General features: G+C 44.2%; 1 protein-coding gene across 1 annotated transcript in view; it reads right to left on the bottom strand.

The window, feature by feature from the left end:
• Window positions 1–20,216, bottom strand: part of LOC141982963 (collagen alpha-4(VI) chain-like) — an 89,585-nt gene that overhangs the window by 11,223 nt on the left and 58,146 nt on the right. Inside the window, 4 exon segments of the mRNA XM_074945574.1 lie at window positions 4,796–5,289; window positions 5,383–5,394; window positions 12,271–12,307; window positions 13,562–13,597. Coding sequence (XP_074801675.1) covers window positions 4,796–5,289; window positions 5,383–5,394; window positions 12,271–12,307; window positions 13,562–13,597 — 579 coding nt within the window.

A 20,216-nucleotide genomic window follows, 5' to 3' on the forward strand; every position in this document is an offset into this window, starting at 1 on the left:
ACTGATAAAATACATCAGTGCAATCGAGAGCTTTTCCATGTGTAGCTCTCTTTTAGAACAGTCTCCGTGTGCTATTACATAGTATCGTAAAACATGACATCAAAAGTAGCTCTAGAAATCAAAACTCCTTTGTCTCTTGAGTACTTGCCCTAAACGCTGCTACATACCATCAGCACCTTTAAATTGTGCCCTCCCTGCCCCCCACTATCAGCAGTTACCAGTCGCCTCTGGTTTGAACTTTCATTTTCTTGCTGGAGGGTTCCTGACATTTCTTGAATTTGCAACCCGGGGAATAAACAAGACTGAAATGTAGACAATAAAGTAAATCTGAGGCTTCACACTAGTCTTGTTTTGTTTGGATTACGGTTCCATATGGTCTTGCCCTTGGAAAGCATTTGTTACAGCAAGAATAAAATATATGGTCCTGAAATGTGTTGCTTTAGCTTGCCAGTGTGACCTTCCACTGTGGTGGTCAGACATACGCCTTTTACTCATCCCGTTGATTTTAATATATTGCTACACAACAGGCAGATTAGCTGTGTTTAATAATGGAAAACAGAATCTGATCCTTATCTTCCTAATGGCAAAATTCCTTGTGGCACTGGTGGTAATAAGGACTGCCTCTTAAAATGTACTGTGAATACATGTAACGTGGTGTTCATTATGAGATTTTTGTTACTGCAGTTATCTGATGCTGTTAACTTCACCTACCGTGCTTGGGTACACAAGCTGCTTATGCCAGAAGGTAGATATCTGTGCTTCTGGGTTTTTTTCCCCCCTTGCATAAATTGAGGCAACAGTGGGATAAACCCTACAATCTTATTTTGAATCTATATTTTATTTATCAATTTTGTTTTGAATCTGTATTTATGACACCAGTGGGACTTTTGCTTGAGTAAAGAATGCAAGATTTGGCCCTGTACATTCTAGTTGAGAGGAAAGAGGATGAGGAGCCCTGGTTAACGTTATTTTCTAATTACTGCAAATAGATTATTTATTCTATTCAGGTTCTTATACTACATGTATTATTCTGGTACCTGAGCACTAATTGGTTGTTTCACTCTGCACCTCTCCAAGTTGGGGCCAGAGTGATTTCATAGTCACAATACTCAAGCCAGTACTGGGAATCTATAGACTAGAAACAAATCTCAGGTTATCCTGTTGGGTTTTTTTTTTGTATATCCATGTAATATAAAAGAACACTGATAAAGACACAAGGCCTAATTCTCCTTTCAAGGGTTGCACTGGTGCAATTGGAGAATTTGGTCCATTTTCTTTAGCCATAAACATAAGAAGAAAACAAGGAAAGAAAAAGTGGAACCACTAAGCATTGAGGTTGAGGTGGAGATTAAAGATAATCTAGGTATGGGCTAACACCTAAATGAATGCTTTGCCTCAGTTTTTAATAAGGGTAATGAGGAGGTTGGGGGCAGTAGCAGGGTGGCTAATGGGAACAAGGATATGGAAGTAGAAACTACCACATCCAAGGAAGAAGCCAGATTCAAACATTTTAATGGGATGAAATCAGGGGGCCTGGATAATCTTTATCCAAGAATATTAAAGGAACTGGCACATGAAATTGCAAGCCCAATAGTGAGTGGTTTTCATGAATCTGTGGACTCAGGGGTTGCAACCTAGGAAAGGAGAATTGCACATATCAAGTACCTATATTTAAGAAAGAAATAAAAGATCTGGGAAACTGCAGGCCCGTTAGTTTGACCACAAGTGAATCAAAGATCTTAAAACAAATTTTGAAAGAGAGAGTAGTTAAGGATATCGAGATAAATGGTCACTGGGATAAAATACAACATGGTTTTACAAAAGGTAGATCATGCCAGACCGACCTGATCTTTCTTTGAGAAGATAACCAATTTTTTAAACAAAGGAAATGCAGTAGATCTAACATATCTGGATTTCAGTAAAGCTTTTGATACAGGTCCACATGGGAAATTATTAGTTAAATTGGAGAAGAGGGGGATGAATAAGATAATTGAAAGGTGGGTAAGGAACTGGTTAAAGGGGAGACTACAGAGGGTCACACTGAAAGGTGAACTGGCAAACTGGAGGAAGGTTACTAATGCAGCTCCTCAAGGACCAGTCTTATTTAATATTTTCATTAATGACCTTGGCACAAAAAGTGGGAGTGTGCTAATAAAATCTGCACAAAAGTTGGAGATATTCCCAATATAGAGGAGGACCGGAATACCATACAAGAAGATTTGGACAACCTTGAAAACTGGAGTAATGGAAATGGGATGAAATTTAATAGTACTAAGTGCAGTGTCATAGCTTTAAGGACTAACAACAAGAATTTTTGCTATAAACTAGGGATGTATCAGCTGGAAGCAATAGAGGAGTGGAAAGACCTGGGTGTATAGGTCGATCACACGATAACTATGAACCGCCAACATGATGAGGCCATGAAAAAAGCTAATGCAAATCTAGGATTCATGAGGCAAGAAATTTCCAGTAGAGATAGGAAAGTGTTATTACCATTATACAGGGTACTGGTAAGATGTCATCTGGAACACTGTGTGCAATTCTGGTCTCCCTTGTTTAAGAAAGATTAATCCAAATTGGAACAGGTGCAGAGACTGGCTACTAGGATGATCAGAGGAATGGAGAACCTACCTTACAAGACTTACAGCGCTTGGCTTGTTTAGCCTAAAAAATACAAAAGCTGAGGGGAGATATGATTGCTCTTTATAAATACATCAGAAGGATAAACACCAGGAAGAAAGAGGAGTTATTTAAGTTAAGGGCCAATGTTGGCACAAGAACAAATGGATATAAACTGGCCATCAATAAGTTTAAGCTTGAAATTAGATGAAGGTTTCTAACCATCCAAGGAGTGGAGTTTGGGAACAGCCTTCCAAGGAGAGTAGTGGTGGCAAAAAAACCTAACTTGTTTAAAGACTGAGCTTGATAAATTTATGGACGGGGATGGTATGATGAGATTGCCTACAATGGCATATCCACGACTGCTATTAACGAATATCTCCAAAAACTGGCAATCGGACACTAGATGGGGAAGACTCTGAGTTACTACAGAGAATTCTTTTCCAGGTGTCTGGCTGGTGGGTCTTCCTGAGTTGCTCCAGATCTAACTGATTGCCATGTTTGGGATCGGGAAGGAATTTTTCCCCAGATCAGAGACTGTTGTTTTTTTTTTACCTTCCTCTGCAGGGTGGGGCACAGGGTCATTTACTGGTTTGAACAAGAATAAATAAATAGTGGATTCTCTGTAACTTTAAATCAAGTCTTGAAAGCATGATCTGAGGACTTCAGTAACCCAATCAGAGGTTATGGGTCCCCTACTACAGGAATGGGTGGATGGGGTTCTGTGGCCTGCAATGTGCAGGAGGTCAGACTAGATGATCTTGGTTCCCTTCTGGCCTTTGAGTTTGAGACTTTGGCCTAGTAGGGCCCCATAAGACTGGTGGGTGACTGCTGGTATGGTTAGTGTGTGCTTAAATCTGTTTAATTTGTTTTTAATATGTTTTGGGAATGCCTTTACCTTTAAAATAAATATGCTTGCCTAGAAAGAGCTGGGTGGTAACTTGTAACTGCTGGCAATACACTGTTCATAGCCCTAGAAGAGAAAGCAACACACAGGCAGGCACTGTCCATTAGGCAGATTGGCTTGCTGGGGATATCACAGTATGTGGCAGGGAGCTGTGAAACTTTAAAACCCCCTGGTCAGAACTTCAGAAGGGAATGTGTCAAGGCTTCCTGCCCAGAGAAAAGTGATGGCTGGAGAGCTGAGACCCAGCTTGGCACTTCTGGAGTTGACCACAGAGGTGGGGATAGAAGTGCAGTTACCCTGAAACTGTGACAGTAGCTAAGGCAGCATTTAGTCTCAAAGCCTGCTATTGCTGATGATACAGAAGGAGGCGAGAACTCATCTTGCATCTTAGGTTGATCTGAAGGGCTGGCAACAAGAAAAAATGTTTTTATTTAACTTAAAACTGAGCACAGTTGATATAGAAATAATTCACAGATAAGGAATACGGAACCCATGGTACCATTTGTGGAGGGTTTCTTTGCAGAGCAGAACCAAAAACTTTAAACAACCCCTGAAATGTTTTCTTTAAGGTTTGGTAGCATATGGTATGCAACAGTTATTTTTCTATTTACTGTGCTTCAGTTTAAAATCATGTTTTAAGACAAAAGCTTTCTCCTTTGTTGTAGCTAATGGCAATGCATTTATTAAAATGTTTCACTGAATTCAGTTTTCTTTGGGGAAAATAGAGTGGTTTGTCTGCATTTGAATTCTCCAGAAAATATGGCCCCAGGTTTGTACGTAAACCAGGCTGTATGTGTTCCCCGACAAATGCTTAGCAATTGTCAATGTTAGAATGGGACATTCTATGACACAGCAAGTGAAATGAGCCTGGTGTAATCTGGATTTACACCAGGACAGACAATAACAGAAGTGAGTCAGTTGTTTCATGGTCATGAAATAAATCAGGATTAATTTTAATTCAGATGTCACTAAAGTATTCCCTTCTTAAAAGCTGTTATGATCTAAACCAGAGGTTCTCAAACTGTGGATCGGGACTCCAAAATGGGTCAGGACCCCATTTTAATGGGGTCACCATGGCTGGCTTAGACTTGCTGGGGCTCGGGACCCAAGTGGTGCAATGAAGTTTGAGAACCCCTGATCTAAACCTTCCTTTTGTAAGTTATTAACTTGGGTGCATAAATATTCTCATGAATTAGCCAAGTAACTGTTAATGAAAAGGATGATCACTTCTCACTGAGATTTCCCATTTGCTGTAGGCAGCCAGCTTACCGAGAAGGCACGTCTGATATTAGGGACTTCACTGAAGGCAATCACAACAGGAGTGATATCCAGGGCACCAAACTCCAGCACTGCTGTGTTGATGGAGGTAGCATCCTGTGATGGGCCACTGGTGAAAAATATGGCAACTTTTCTTAAGAGAACACCCTGACGAACCCGCTTGAACACATTCCTTGCAATGAATCTCATGGCCATTCCAATATTGCGTCTGCCCGAGGACCTCTCCAGCGGTATTCTCTGGACTGCTTCCAGCAGCAAGTTGTTCCTCTGGAATTCTGAGAATCGGATGAGGTACCTTGTGTTGGTATTGTATGAAACTATGGAGATGCGGGCACCAGTCGGACAGTTGCTTTCGCTGAGCTTGATGACCCGCAGCAAAGAGATCACAATATCCCTCATTCTTTCAAATGCTGCTGGGGTAACATCTTCAGACATATCGAGAGCAAACACCAATTCAGTTGGATATACTGGACATTTGGCTGTACCTTGAAATAAACATACTGTGTGAAAGGGTATCCATAAACCAATGTTGTCATTGTTTCTACAGTCTAAGGAAGAAAGAGTATAGAGCTATTTACCTGATAAGCAAGCTAGAAGGGAGCGATGGGAGAGAAGAAAAAAAAGAGAATTATTTTATTTTACAGTTACCTTGATTAGATTGTATCCATTCATACAGTGGCATGAAATTACTATAAGGTGGGTGCACAACTGGTTGAAGGACCAAACAAAGAATAGTTATCAGTGGTTTGCTGTCACTTTGGGAGGACATATCTAGGCATCCTGCAAGGGTCAGTCCAGAGCTATTTAATATTTTCATTATTGACTTGGATAATGGAGTAGAGTGTATGCTTATAAAATTTGTACATGACAACAGGCTGGAAGGGGCTGCAAGCACTTTGGAGGACCAGTTTAAAATTCAAAATGACCTTGACAAATTAGAGAGTTAGTATGAAATCAGTAAGATGAAATTCAATAAAGACAAGTGCAAAGTACTACAGTTAGGGGGGGGAAATCAAATGCACAACTACAAAATGGGGAATAAATATCGAGATGGTAGTACTGCTGGAGAGCAACCTGGGGGTTACAGTGGACTACAGATTGTGGCCTGCGTTGTGCAGGAGGTCAGACTAGCTGATCATAATGGTCCCTTCCGACCTAAATATCTATGAATCTATGAATGTGTCATCAACGTGACACAGCTGCAAAAAGACTAATATGATTCTGGAGTGTATTAACAGGAGTGTTGTATGTAAGACACAGGAGGTAATTGTCCCGCTTTATTTGGCACTGCTGAGGCCCCCAGCTGGAGTACTGTGTCCAATTCTGGGTGCCACAATTTAGCTGAGAAAGATGTGGACAAATTGGAAAGAGCCCAGAGAAGAGCAACAAAAATGATAAAAAGCTTAGAAAACCTGCCCTGTGACGAAAAGTTTTAAAAACTGGGCATGGTTAGTCTTGAGCAAAGAAGACTGAGGGGGGAACCTGAGAACAGTCTTCCAGTCTGTTAAGGGCTGTTATACAGAGAACCATGATCAATTGTTCTCCATGTCCACTGAAGGTAGGACAAGTAATGGGCCTAATCTACAGGAAGGGAGATTTAGTTTAGATATTAGGAAAAACTTTCTACCTATCAGCATAGTTACGCTCTGGAATAGGCTTCCAAGTGAGGTCATAGAGCCCCCATCATTGGAAGCTTTTAAAAACAAAGTGGACAAGCTGTTCAGGGATGCTCTAGGTTTACTTGGTCCTGCTGCAGCACAGCAGGCTGGACTTGATGACTTCTTGAGGTCTCTTCCAGCCCTATATTTCTACGATTCTGTGTGATACTCTTGCTTTGAATAAAGAGCCTGATTCAAAGCTGCTTGAACCTTTGATTAGCTCCAGAATCTGTATTATCTGCTTCTGTCATCAAGGGGGAAATTGTACCTTCTCTTCTCCTATCCACTGGTGCAAAGGACCCTACAGCAGTCAAACTGCAGGTCTGCTGAGTAGAATTTAAGAAGGCCATGCTTAGGGTATTTACCTCCTACATGGCCCGGAGCCCAGAGGTGTGGAGGTTGCGTGTGTTCTATTGCAGAGAAGGGTGGGGGCTCCATGGCTGAGGGGCAGGTGATAGGAAGGTACTTTCCCCTCTCCAGCACAGAGTTCCTCAGTACCCAGTTGAGTTACTTGTGCAAGGTGCTTTGGAGAGCAGGTTAGCCCAAATGAGAGAGAGACAAAGAGGAAGGAAATATTAATGGGAGCCAATTAAGGGAGATCATGTAGTGGAAGACACAATGAAGATGACTGGATGTGGAAGCTGCAGTATGTACATGATCCTGGAGGGGGTACCTGGAAAGAGTTTCGTCTGCATGAAGTGCCATCTGATAGAACTGATGGAAGAAAAGATCCAAGGATTGGAGATGCAGGTGGAAAGTCTGGTTGAGTTTAGAAGGGGGTTCGAGTGGATTATGGAGCAAAGACATGAGGCAGCTGAAGGGAAAAAGCTCAGACTTGCATATGGAAGCAGGACTGAAGAACTCTGAGGGGAGACTGCTGGGTGAAGAAAATGGACAGTGGAAGCATGTGACTAAGAGAACCAGGCAGAGGAAAAGACGGGCTAGTGAAGGAGAAATAGAGCTCAAGAACAGATTTGCAGAGTTGGAAAATGAAGAAGGGGCTCAGCAGGTGGTCACTGAAGGTGGAAGGGCAAGGAAGAAGAGAAGAGCAGCTAGTCCTATAGGAAAAGGGGAAGAATCAATGGTGACTACAACAAATATGAGCCCCAGGAGGATACAGGATGGGTTGAAGAGGATTACAATGGAGAATAGGAATGCAAAGAACTTGCAGCCAGAGGGAACAGGGGGTAGACTGGAGAATCGCACTGTCACCAGGAAAAGGCAGGTCTATGTGATCAAGGACTCCTTACTGAGAAGAATGGACAGGCCTGTAACCAGAGCTGATCCAGAGAATAGAAGGGTGTGCTGTCTTCCAGGTGCTAAGATACGGGATGTGGACCTGAGGTTGAAGAGGATCCTAAAGGGAGCAGGAAAGAATCCACCGATCGTCCTTCATGTGGGAACAAATGATACCAGTAGATTCTCGCTGGAATGTATCAAGGGAGACTATGCCAGGCTGGGGAAGACACTTAAGGAAATCTAGGCTCAGGTGATCTTCAGTGGGATTCTGCCTGTTCCTAGAGAAGGGCAACAAAGGTGTGACAAGATTATGACTATCAACAGATGGCTCAGGCAGTGGTGCTATAAGGAGGGCTTTGGGATGTATGGCCACTGGGAGGCATTCATGGTGAGAGGACAGTTCTCTCGGGATGGACTTCACCTGAGTAGGGAAGGAAATAGTCTTCTAGGATGGAGGCTGGCACAACTGATTAAGAGAATTTGGGGGAGATGGTTGGGAGATGTCCAAGTAATCTCCACACCAGATTTTAGCATTGAGAGGGAAGAAATCAAAGTAAGTAAGGATACAGCCGTGGGTAGGAGAATGGACATAAGGAGGAAGGGCAATGTGGATACCAGTCTAATAGGTCATACTGGCTGTAGAATGTCTCTGCCTAATCGGGTAAAGAATGTGAACGAGGCCAAACAGCAAAAATTAAGATGTTTGTACCCCAATGCGAGGAGCCTAGGTAACAAAATGGAGGAACTAGAGCTACTGGTGCAGGAAGTGAAACCAGGTATTATAGAGATAACAGAAACATGGTGGAATAGTAGTCATGACTGGACTACAGGTATTGAAGGGTATGTGCTGTTTAGGAAAGACAGAAATAAAGGTAAAGGTGGTGGAGTAGCATTGTATGTCAATGATGAGGTAAAATGTAAAGAAATAAGAAGCGATGGAATGGATAAGACAGAGTCCATCTGGATAAATCACATTGGGGAAGAAAACTACTAGAGCCTCCTCTGAGACAGTGCTCGGGGTGTGCTATAGACCGTCGGGATCTAATTTGGATATGGATAGAGCCCTCTTTAATGTTTTTAATGAAGTAAATACTAATGGAAACTGCGTGAAACTTTAACTTCCCAGATATAGACTGGAGGACAAGTGCTACTACTACTAATAATAATAATAAGGCTCAGATTTTCCTGAATGCAATAGCTGATGGATTCCTTCATCAAGTAGTTGCTGAACCGACAAGAGGGGATGTCATTGTAGATTTGGTTTTGGTGAGTAGTGAGGACCTCATAGAAGAGATGGTTGTAGGGGACAACCTTGGTTCAAGTGATCATGAGCTAATTCAGTTCAAACTGAACGGAAGGATAAACAAAGATAAATCTGCGACTAGGGTTTTTGATTTCAAAAGGGCTGACTTTCAAAAATTAAGGAAATTAGGGAATTGAATTGGATTGGACTGAAGAATTTATGGATCTAAAGGCAGAGGGGTCTAGGATTACTTCAAGTCAAAGCTGCAGAAGCTATCGGAAGCCTACATCCCAAGAAAGGGGAAAAAATTCATAGGCAGGAGTTGTAGACCAAGCGGGATGAGCAAGCATCTCAAAGAGGTGATTAAGAAAAAGCAGAAAGAATACAGGGAGTGGAAGATGGGAGGGATCAGCAAGGAAAGCTACCTTATTGAGGTCAGAACATGTAGGGATAAAGTAAGAAAGGCTAAAAGTCAAATAGAGTTGGACCTTGCAAAGGGAATTAAAACCAATAGTAAAAGGTTCTATAGCCATATAAATTAGAAGAAAACAAAGAAAGAAGAAGTGGGACTGCTAAACACTGAGGATGGAGTGGAGGGTAAGGATAATCTAGGCATGGCCCAATATCTAAGCAAATACTTTGCCTCAGTCTTTAATGAGGCTAATGAGGATCTTGGGGATAATGGTAGCATGACAAATGGGAATGAGGATATGGAGGTAGATATTACCATATCTGAGGTAGAAGCGAAACTCGAACAGCTTAATGGGACTAAATCGGGGGGACCCAGATAATCTTCATCCAAGAATATTAAAGGAATTGGCACATGAAATTGCAAGCCCATTAGCAAGAATTTTTAATGAATCTGTAAACTCAGGGGTTGTACCATATGACTGGAGAATTGCTAACATAGTTCCTATTTTTAAGAAAGGGGAAAAAAGTGATCTAGGTAACTACAGGCTTGTTAGTTTGACATCTGTAGTATGGAAGGTCTTGGACAAAATTTTGAAGGAGAAAGTAGTTAAGGACATTGAGGTCAATGGTAAATGGGACAAAATACAACATGGTTTTACAAAAGGTAGATTGTGCCAAACCAACCTGATCTCCTTCTTTGAGAAAGTAACAGATTTTTTAGACAAAGGAAACGCAGTGGATCTAATTTACCTAGATTTCAGTAAGGCGTTTGATACCGTGCCACATGGGGAATTATTAGTTAAATTGGAAAAGATGGGGATCGATATGAAAATTGAAAGGTGGATGAGGAATTGGTTAAAGGGGAGACTACAGCGGGTCATACTGAAAGGTGAACTGTCAGGCTGGAGGGAGGTTACCAGTGGAGTTCCTCAGGGATCGGTTTTGGGACCAATCTTATTTAATCTTTTATTACTGACCTTGGCACAAAAACTGGGAGTGTGCTAATAAAGTTTGCGGATGATACAAAGCTGGGAGGTATTGCCAATTTAGAGAAGGACCAGGATATCATATAGGAGGATCTGGATGACCTTGTAAACTGGAGTAATAGTAATAGGCTGAAATTTAATAATGAGAAGTGTAAGGTCATGCATTTAGGGATTAATAACAAGAATTTTAGTTATAAGCTGGGGACTCATCAATTAGAAGTAACGGAGGAGGAGAAGGACCTTGGAGTATTGGTTGACCACAGGATGACTATGAGCCGCCAATGTGATATGGCCGTAAAAAAAGCTAATGCAGTCTTGGGATGCATCAGGAGAGGTATTTCCAGTAGGGATAAGGAGGTATTAGTACCGTTATACAAGGCACTGGTAAGACCTCATCTGGAATACTGTATGCAGTTCTGGTGTCCCATGTTTAAGAAGGATGAATTCAAACTGGAACAGGTACAGAGAAGGGCCACTAGGATGATCCGAGGAATGGAAAACCTGTCTTATGAAAGGAGACTCAAGGAGCTTGGCTTGTTTAGCCTAACCAAAAGAAGGCTGAGGGGAGATATGATTGCTCTCTATAAATATGTCAGAGGGAAAAATACCAGGGAGGGAGAGGAATTATTTAAGCTCAATATCAATGTGTACACAAGAACAAATGGATATAAACTGGCCATCGGGAAGTTTAGACTTGAAATTAGACGAAGGTTTCTAACCATCAGAGGAGTGAAGTTCTGGAACAGCCTTCCAGGGAAGTAGTGGGGGCAAAAGACCTATCTGGCTTCAAGATTAAACTCGATAAGTTTATGGAGGAGATGGTATGATGGGATAACATGATTTTGGCAATTAATTGATCTTTAACTATTCATGGTAAATAGGCCCAATGGCCTGTGATGGGATGTTAGATGGGGTGAGATCTGAGTTACTACAGAGAATTCTTTCCTAGGTATCTGGCTGGTGAATCTTGCCCACATGCTTAGGGTTCAGCTGATCGCCATATTTGGGGTCAGGAAGGAATTTTCCTCCAGGGCAGATTGGAAGAGGCCCTGGGGGTTTTTCGCCTTTCTCTGTAGCGTGGGGCATGGGTCACTTGCTGGAGGAATTTCTGTACCTTCAAGTCTTTAAACCATGATTTGAAGACTTCAGTAGCTCAGACATAGGTGAGAGGTTTTTTGCAGGAGTGGGTGGGTGAGATTCTGTGGCCTGCGTTGTGCAGGAGGTCAGACTAGATGATCATAATGGTCCCTTCTGACTTTAATATCTATGAATCTATGTATATATTTTTTCTCTTTCAAAGGCGTAGTTGAAATGATACATTTCTATAGCTTTACTTTTTCCCTGATGAGTTTGACAGTGTTATCAAATGTAAAACGGATGGGCTGAAATCTATAGTGACTGTGTGTGTGTGTCTCTCATTTATATTGTTAAAATGAGCATCGTACATGCAAGTGCAAGGTAGCCCCGGAGGCTAACGCCTTGTATTTATCCACGGGATGGGTACAGCACAGGCAGAGGTAGTGCAAGGTTCCCTGAACTATCCATCAAGGTGACCCAGCCTGTACCTGGAAGGGTTAGCTCTATGCAGGAGATGGTAACTCACTTTCCACATCCTCTTCAGTCCATGGCCCCTGTGGTGAGTCTGCTAACAAGGGTGCTCATTAACGAGGACTGTGACCCGTGGTGAATAATTCAGATGCAGAAAAAATAAACAGGGAGTACAAACTTGTTTCTCATACATTCATGAATAGCCACAAGAGGTAACAACTTGCAGTCACTACCAGCTTGTGTCAGACTGATACCAGCCACCTAGAGACCTCAAAGCTTCAGATCCATCCCCTGAGCCATTGAGTTGCCCACTATGTTTCCATTTAAAAACTATGGCTATGCAAATTCCAACAGGGGAAAAGAAATAAACCCAGTACGTACGGCAGTTTTCTCGTGTGAAATTAACAAGTCCACAAGGCTGTGGGGGGGAAAATGAAAAGATGGTTAAGGGCCAAGAGCCAGAGTCAGCTCCCACTGGAAAATTCATGGGACTCTTTCCATTGACTCCCGTGGGAACTGGATCAGGTTCCAAGTCCCGAGCTCACTTAATCCTGCATAAATCCAAGTAACAACCTTACAGTCTGTACAGTTATTCAGGATGTACACTGGTGTACTTGAAAGCAGGATCTTACCCTAACGCAATAGTAGAAGTTTCCTACGTTTCATTGGACACTTAACCTTTCTCAAATGTATGAAGTAGATACTTTCTGAACTGTTCATTTTGTATAATATATCTGTGCATTAAGATCTATAAGATCATGGGACAGTCGTTGGCCTGGCCAGTGCTGCTGGGGGAGTGGAGAGGGTGCCAGGGGAAAACCTGATCGTCTCAGCAGGATTCTACAAGATGAGGAGAGCACTATTCTGTGAGGGGCATATTTCTGCATGTTGGAAAAGGAGCAACAGGTGCCCCCTAGTTAGCTCATGCTATTGACTGCTGAGTGATCTTGCCTGAGTTGGACATGTGCGTTAGCTAGCAGGCATGTGACACACCTGCAATAACCTGGACAAAGCTTACGGAATTAAGATAAACATTATTGATTTAAGTTTAATAATTTGAGGGTCCATTGTATTAAAAATGTAATTGTGTATGTGTTGTTGTGGAATTGTATGTAACTGCTTCAGGAGACTGACTAGTGCAATCTCTGGAAAGTATTAGGAACTGCAAAGGGCTTTGGGGGATAATGTGTGAGGTTGACTTCCTAGCCAGTACCTGGGGGAAGGAAATGCAAAGAGAGGGGCAAATTTGCATTTCCCTTCTCCCAAGTTACTTTGCTGTTTACCCTGGAAGTGTGTGCGCTTGGGTCAAGGCTTCTTTTGCCCTCTTTCCTCACTCTAGCACACCCATATAAGAGGGCAGGGTCTAGCCCGAAGTCCCTTTTGAGGTTCTGTAAACTAGTCCAAATCACAAAACTGAGAAAAGAGTTTTAATGTTTTAATTGTTTGCAAAACTTTTGCCTGGTTTAAATCCATATTAAAAAATTGTTTCTAAGTCCTTGGTTATTTATTTCACACAGGGCTGTAATTGTTTTACTGCAACAAGTACATGAAGGAAGCTTTCCTTCAATGGCTAGTAGCAAACTCTGTACAGTCAATGCTTCTTAACTGGAAAAAATGAAACTTAACTACATGCAGCATGCACTTAGGTTTTAGAAATGAGATGATTACATACAGCCATGGCTATGGTACCCTTTGGTCCTTTGGTGCCCTGGAAGAGATTTAACAGCGGGTTAGAAAATCACTCTCATACTAAGAGCAGGAACATATTTAATATATATTTAATGATGACAAAGGCCCTAGGAAAAAATCAGGCATTTCTGTGTTAGTGCACGTGTTGTTTTCTTGACAACTATTTATGGCTTTCCAATGTGATTGCCCAGAATATTTCCTGACACGGATGTCTGTAGACTGTTGCACAGTTGGGATGAAGACTGTCACTTTGACGTACTTTCTCCAACGAATTTTTCCTGCATGTTACCTAAATTCAGCATTTGCTGCTGCTGTAAAGTGGCATCATTCAGGATTATATTAGTTTCCAAAGTTCTTGCTAGTAGAGGGTGTCACGGTTCAGATATATCTGCACATTCGACCCCTCTCAGTATGCAAGACCTCTTGCCTTTGCGTCTCTGGAGTGGAATCCCACGATTCTCCCCTTCTCAGACAAGGTGCTGGGGTATAGCACCTTGTGTACCAATCCTGATTGTTCAGCAGGCCCAACTGTATTTTGCTGCCCTGCAAGACTCCCCTTGAGGAACTCTGACTTGTGTGTGAAATAGGGACCCAAACAGCCTTTTCAGAACAAAGTATTGTTTAATCTTATCTGCAGGAACACAGCATAATAAGAAAAAGGGTTTAATAGAACAGTCTGCATGCTTCTGTCTTACCTAAAGTGTAGGCAGGCCTATATATCCAAACACTTCTACCTCCGGGACTGGGTGGACATTCTGTACCCCTGCAATCTCTGCCTCTCTTTCTCCTCATTTTCAGGGGCTCGTGTTTTTACCCACTCTAAAGTTCTTTGTTTCAGCATCTGAATGGAATTCCCCTGCCTCTGTGTCAAGCCAGGCATGTGGAACCCAGCATGTCAGAGGTAATCTTTAAAGGGATCAACACCTGTATTGTCTCTAAGTATCAGTGAATGTGTAGCTACCAGCAATGTTTGCCCACTTTCCTGTCTACATGCAAACTAACCCATGACTAAATTTACCCGTAAGTAATCATATAGCAAACACCACAGGAACAATAAAACTAGTGGATGGTGTAGGATTCATAAAGGTTTATGCGCTTGGCAACATTCAGGGCACACCCGGAGTGTTGTGTAGGAGTAGTGCACACACTGCTCCTTTCAAGGGCATCAACCTTGGAATCTCGCCAAGATGATATGAACCATGGGAAGCCTCCCAGGACTGGACTCAAGGCCCGAGAGCAAGGAATGCGGTAGATAGAAATTGGTAAATAAGAATGTTAAACAAAGCCAATGTATTCCTTTTACCTGTTGGAGAATGTAATGCGCGGGGGGAGAGAGAGAATAAAGGGGAAGGTGGAAAGCTGACAGGCAGAAGCCCGTTAGCAGAGACCAGCCTGCTTGCTTGCTAAAAGCTGTGTTCTGTCTTGTCATTGAACCGCCACAACTGGCACCCAAACGTGGAGTATTTTTCGTTGTGGTAAGTATGGGAAGCTCCCTCTCTGCTTTGCAAGTGCAACACCGCAATGAGCTACAGTATTTGCTGCGTAAGGCTCAGCATGACTGCCCCAGTCGAGAACTCACTCTTCTGCTACAGGAGGTGAGTGCCCAATGCCCATGGTACCCTGAAGCCGGAACCCTTAAGCTAGCGGACTGGGAGCGGTTGGGCCAGACATTGCACAAAGAGCCTCGGGCGTCCGTGCAGGCTTTACATGCCTGGCACCTCTGCCGCGACGCGATATAGCGTGTCGCCCCGGACAGGCCCTCCCTCGCGAGGCTGGTGATCTCGCCACGCCCGTCCGCTCCTGCAGCCACCCCCCTCCTACCGATGCAACACGGTGTGTCACCTCAGAAAGACCCTCTCCCGCGCCAACAGAGGGGCTGCCGATCCCGCCACCCCCGTCCGCTCCTGCAACCATCCCTCCCCCTGCTTCGCCCCCAGTGCCTCTATTACCACTGCCTCCCTGGCCTTCCCCACCGGAGCCGGTGTGTGATCGCCCTCCGCCCGTAGGGCCCCATGCTCCGGGGCCCCCCGGGGGGTCGTCTGCGTCTGCTCAGAGGCTTTCGCTGGTGCAACAAATGGTTCACGCAGCGAAGACTCGCTCAGATATTACAGCAGAGGAGCTGGCTGATCTGGTCTCAGTTTGTCCGGTGACCTGGCAGGATGATGGCCAGGACAACCAGGTTGCAGACTGGGTCAGTTTGCCTTACTCGGTGATCAGAGAGGTAAAGAAAGTGATTCGCGAGTTCGGCCTCACTAGCACGTATGTGCGTGGTCTCATTGAAGGGCTAGGTTCTGGGTACACCCTGGTCCCTGAAGATTGGAAGGCGCTGTTGCGCATGATGCTGTCACCCAGTCAATATGTTATTTGGATTAGTGAGTATCGGCAGGAGGCGGAACGCCAGGCCCAGATTCATAGAGCGGAAGGTATTATTTTTGAGCACTTGGCAGGGGAGGGACCGTTTGCTACCGTTGAGATGCAGACTCAACTCCCTCAGGCCCTCTTCCCCCTTATTTCCACCTGCGCCCAGCATGCTTTCCGGAAGGTCCCGGATTCAGGCAAGCCTACTAAAAGCTTTGTCAGTATCCGTCAGGGTGCATCAGAGTCCTTTCTGGATTTTACCAACAGATTGCAGGAGGCTATCCTCCGACAGGTGGATAACGCTGCGGCAGCTCAGGAAATCCTGTTAAAAATGGCAGTTGAAAATGCAAATGAGGATTGCCGCCGTGCTCTCCAGACGGCGCAAGCCTCTGGCATTTTAGAGCTCTCAGACATGCTACGGGCATGCCAGAACATCGGCACACAAGCCCATAAAGCTGGAGTTCTGGCTGCAGCCCTGAAAAAAACCGGGAAAGAGGGGAAGCGTTGTTACCGCTGTGGTAAGGAGGGTCACTTTCAGCGGGAGTGCCGCTCATCGACGGCGCCCGCCCGCCCCTCAAAGAAGTGCCCCAAGTGTCGGAAGGGCTATCACTGGGCTAATCAGTGTCGTAGCGGGTCGGGAAACCGCACGACGGGTCCCTCCCGAACCCAGGGCCAAACGGGGGTGTTTCTCACTCAGACAACTGTTCCTCTGCCTTACAATCCATAGATTCCATGAGGGCGGCGACTGCCGGAAGTGCAGGGCTTGATTTGATTATGCAGGAGGACGCTGATTTTCAGTTGCCAGGGGAGGTTTGCGCCATACCTACACAGGTGACGGGACCTCTCCCTGCCGGATTTGTGGGTCTGGTTCTCCCTCGCTCACACGCTGGGAAACAGGGTTTTTTTGTCATCCCAGGAGTCATTGACGCCAATTACACCGGCGTTATTAAGGTTCAGGTATGGACCCATCTTCCACAGTTGCTCCCGCGTGGACGGTCAATTGCACAATTGATTTTAGTCCCCTATCAGGTGCCAGCCGCCGAGGATCGAACCCGGGGTGGAGGCGGCTTTGGATCAACGTTGTCTCACTCGCCGTCTCACAGCACGTCCTCTCCACTTGTTGCTCTGACAATGTCAGTCCGCCCCTCAAAACCTCAGTTAACACTTCTCTTAAATGATGTTCCTTTCACAGGGCTGGTGGACACTGGAGCTGACGTTACGGTGATTCGTGATCCAGAGTGGCCGGTTAGTTGGCCTACGGTTCCTTCTAAAGAGTTGTGGGGGATCGGGGGTAGTAAACCCGGGCGCCAAAGTTTGTCTTGGGTCACGGTCTCTAAACCAGGAGGCTGTGCCCTTGCTACAATCCGCCCTTTTGTACTCCCTGTCCACCTCAATATTTGGGGCCGTGATTTACTTACAAAGCTGGACACCACCCTCGATATTAATATATAATGGCTCAAAACCCTCCCTCACCCAGCTTGCCATCCGCATTACCATTGGTATGGCAATCCTTAGAGCCCATATGGATTGACCAGTGGCCCCTCCCTCTAGAAAAGCTGAAAGCGCTTCATTCACTTGTACAACAATATTTGCATGCACAGCGCTTGGAGAGCTTTACTAGTCCTTGGAATTAGCTGCTGTTATTTTGGCCTTTCAATTTTTTGCTGATTGTCCCTTTAATTTGATTGTGGACACGCATTATGTTTATCAGGTAATTGATCATTTACCCCTTGCCCTCATTACCCCTCAGGTCGATGCGGACCTTCTTCGCCTGTTTTTGTCCTTACAGTATTTCATCACCACTTGTAATTTCCCTTATTTTGTTGCTCATATTTGCAGTCATACCCCTCTGCCTGGGCTACTCATTGAAGGCAACGCGCGTGCCGATCGCGCGTTACGTGGTCAGGTAAATTCCCTTTTTTCTGACCCCACTGAAAGCCATGCCTTTTTTCATCAGTCTGCCTCTGTTTTGGCCCGACAGTTTCATATTCCTGCTGATCAGGCACGTTCTATTGTTCGTTCCTGCCCCCACTGTGCCGCTGCTGCCCCTACCTTTTCTTATGCCGTTAACCCCAGAGGTACCGCAGCGAATCAGCTATGGCAAATGGATGTCACTCATGTGCCACAATTCCGCCCCTATTCCTTTTTACATGTTTCTGTTGATACTTATTCGGGGTTTCTGTGGGCAACCCCACAGCGTGGGGAAGCCACTGCTAAAGTTATTCACCATTTGCTAGCCTGTTTTTCTGTTATGGGTCACCCAAGCCAGATTAAAATGGATAATGCCCCAGCCTATTGCTCCACAGCCCTCTCCACCTTTTGTGCCCAGTGGGACATCCGTCTCAAACACGGGATCCCTTATAATTCCACAGGCCAAGCCATTGTTGAACGTGCAAATCGCACGCTAAAAACCTTGCTTGACAAACAATTAAAACAAGGGGAGCTGCATCTCCGAACCTTAGGAGACATTCAGCAACAACTGCATATCCTTTTGTTTACTTTAAATAATTTAACGCTGAACGCAGATCAGCAGACCCCCGCGGATCGGCATTTTCACAAATGGAAAGACCGTGTGTCTATTACCGTCAGCTGCCCGATCCGCAATGGTTGGGCCCAGTGCCTTTAATCACTTGGGGTCGGGGATATGCCTTTTGTGCCTGCTATTTCCTGGAGGGGTTGATTTGGGAGCGCTTTCTCCGTTACGGGCCCGAATGACATATAACCTATGGGAAAGATTGGCTTCAATAGCAAATGTTACCCACTTTTGTTTATCTGATTCTGTAGCAGCCGGAGAACTGTTAGGTACATGCCTTATTTCAGTATGTCATCACCCTGAGGAAACTGGGAATGAGATGATGCTCGCCGCTTACTCGAACCTCTCTTCCCAGTACTCTAGTATGGCTAATTGGGGCCCGGCCAATCACACTTTACCTTTTTAAGCTTATTTTTTGCTGCTGCTGTGTACAATGTATTCCTTTTTGTTAAGGCTTTGTCGAGACCCGCCCTGGCAGGCTCCACGAGTTATGACCTTGCCTGTCCGGGAGTTAATTGGCTTGCAAATGCAAATTGATGGCTACCATGAGATGGCCGAGCACAAATAAACAAAAAAGGAGGGGATGTAGGATTCATAAAGGTTTATGCGCTTGGCAACATTCAGGGCACACCCGGAGTGTTGTGTAGGAGTAGTGCACACACAGCTCCTTTCAAGGGCATCAACCTTGGAATCTCGCCAAGATGATATGAACCATGGGAAGCCTCCCAGGACTGGGCTCAAGGCCCGAGAGCAAGGAATGCGGTAGATAGAAATTGGTAAATAAGAATGTTAAACAAAGCCAATGTATTCCTTTTATCTGTTGGAGAATGTAATGCACGGGGGGAGAGAGAGAGAATAAAGGGGAAGGTGGAAAGCTGACAGGCAGAAGCCCGTTAGCAGAGACCAGCCTGCTTGCTTGCTAAAAGCTGTGTTCTGTCTTGTCATTGAACCGCCACAGGATGGAACATATAATATTTGGAAAAAATTACAGGCAGCTCCCTTCCTTCATAGAGGGATCCCCCTGTCCTGGCTCCCCACAAGGATCCTACTCCAGTGTGAGGCAGAAGATTCCCTTAAGGACAAAACAGGGAGTATTGATTGAAATAAAAGTGATTTAAGTCACCAATTTTAATCATTATCTAAAATCATCAAGGAGGAAACCTTAATTTAAATAATTGATTTTAATCTGGGTTTGCAACTGTATTTAAAGAAAGGTTCATTTACTTGGTTGGTAACCATTACATGTCGCTTTGCAACTCAGGATAGCTTTTACACTAAATTTGGTACTTCTCTTTGCTAACCAGGAGGATACACAATCGCTACACACATTTTTAAGCAATTATACCGATACATACATTTATTCGGATTTTTTATTTTTGCATTTCTCATTATTTTTTTAAATGGTGAATGATATAACTCTTAGTTCCTAAAGTAACTTCATTCTTTCTTTAGGGAGGCAGTGTGGGGTAGTGATGAGAGCACTAGACTAGGACTCAAGAAACCTGTGTTCTATTCTTAGCTCAGCAACTGGTCCTGCTGGGTGACCTCCATGTCTCAGTCCCGCCTGTGACTTGCACTCCATATGTTTTATGGAAATATGCTTATGAGTGTGAACAGGATGTAACCTGAATATGCTTTATGCAAAAGGTCTCTTGTAAGGTATCATTAAAAAGCTTACAATCTACTGTGTGTGTTCATTCTATTTGTATGACTATCATTCTTGTACCTAAAACTAGAAATATGAAGT

Source organism: Natator depressus, chromosome 2 (genome assembly GCF_965152275.1).
Source record: "Natator depressus isolate rNatDep1 chromosome 2, rNatDep2.hap1, whole genome shotgun sequence".
Lineage (NCBI taxonomy): Eukaryota > Metazoa > Chordata > Testudines > Cheloniidae > Natator > Natator depressus.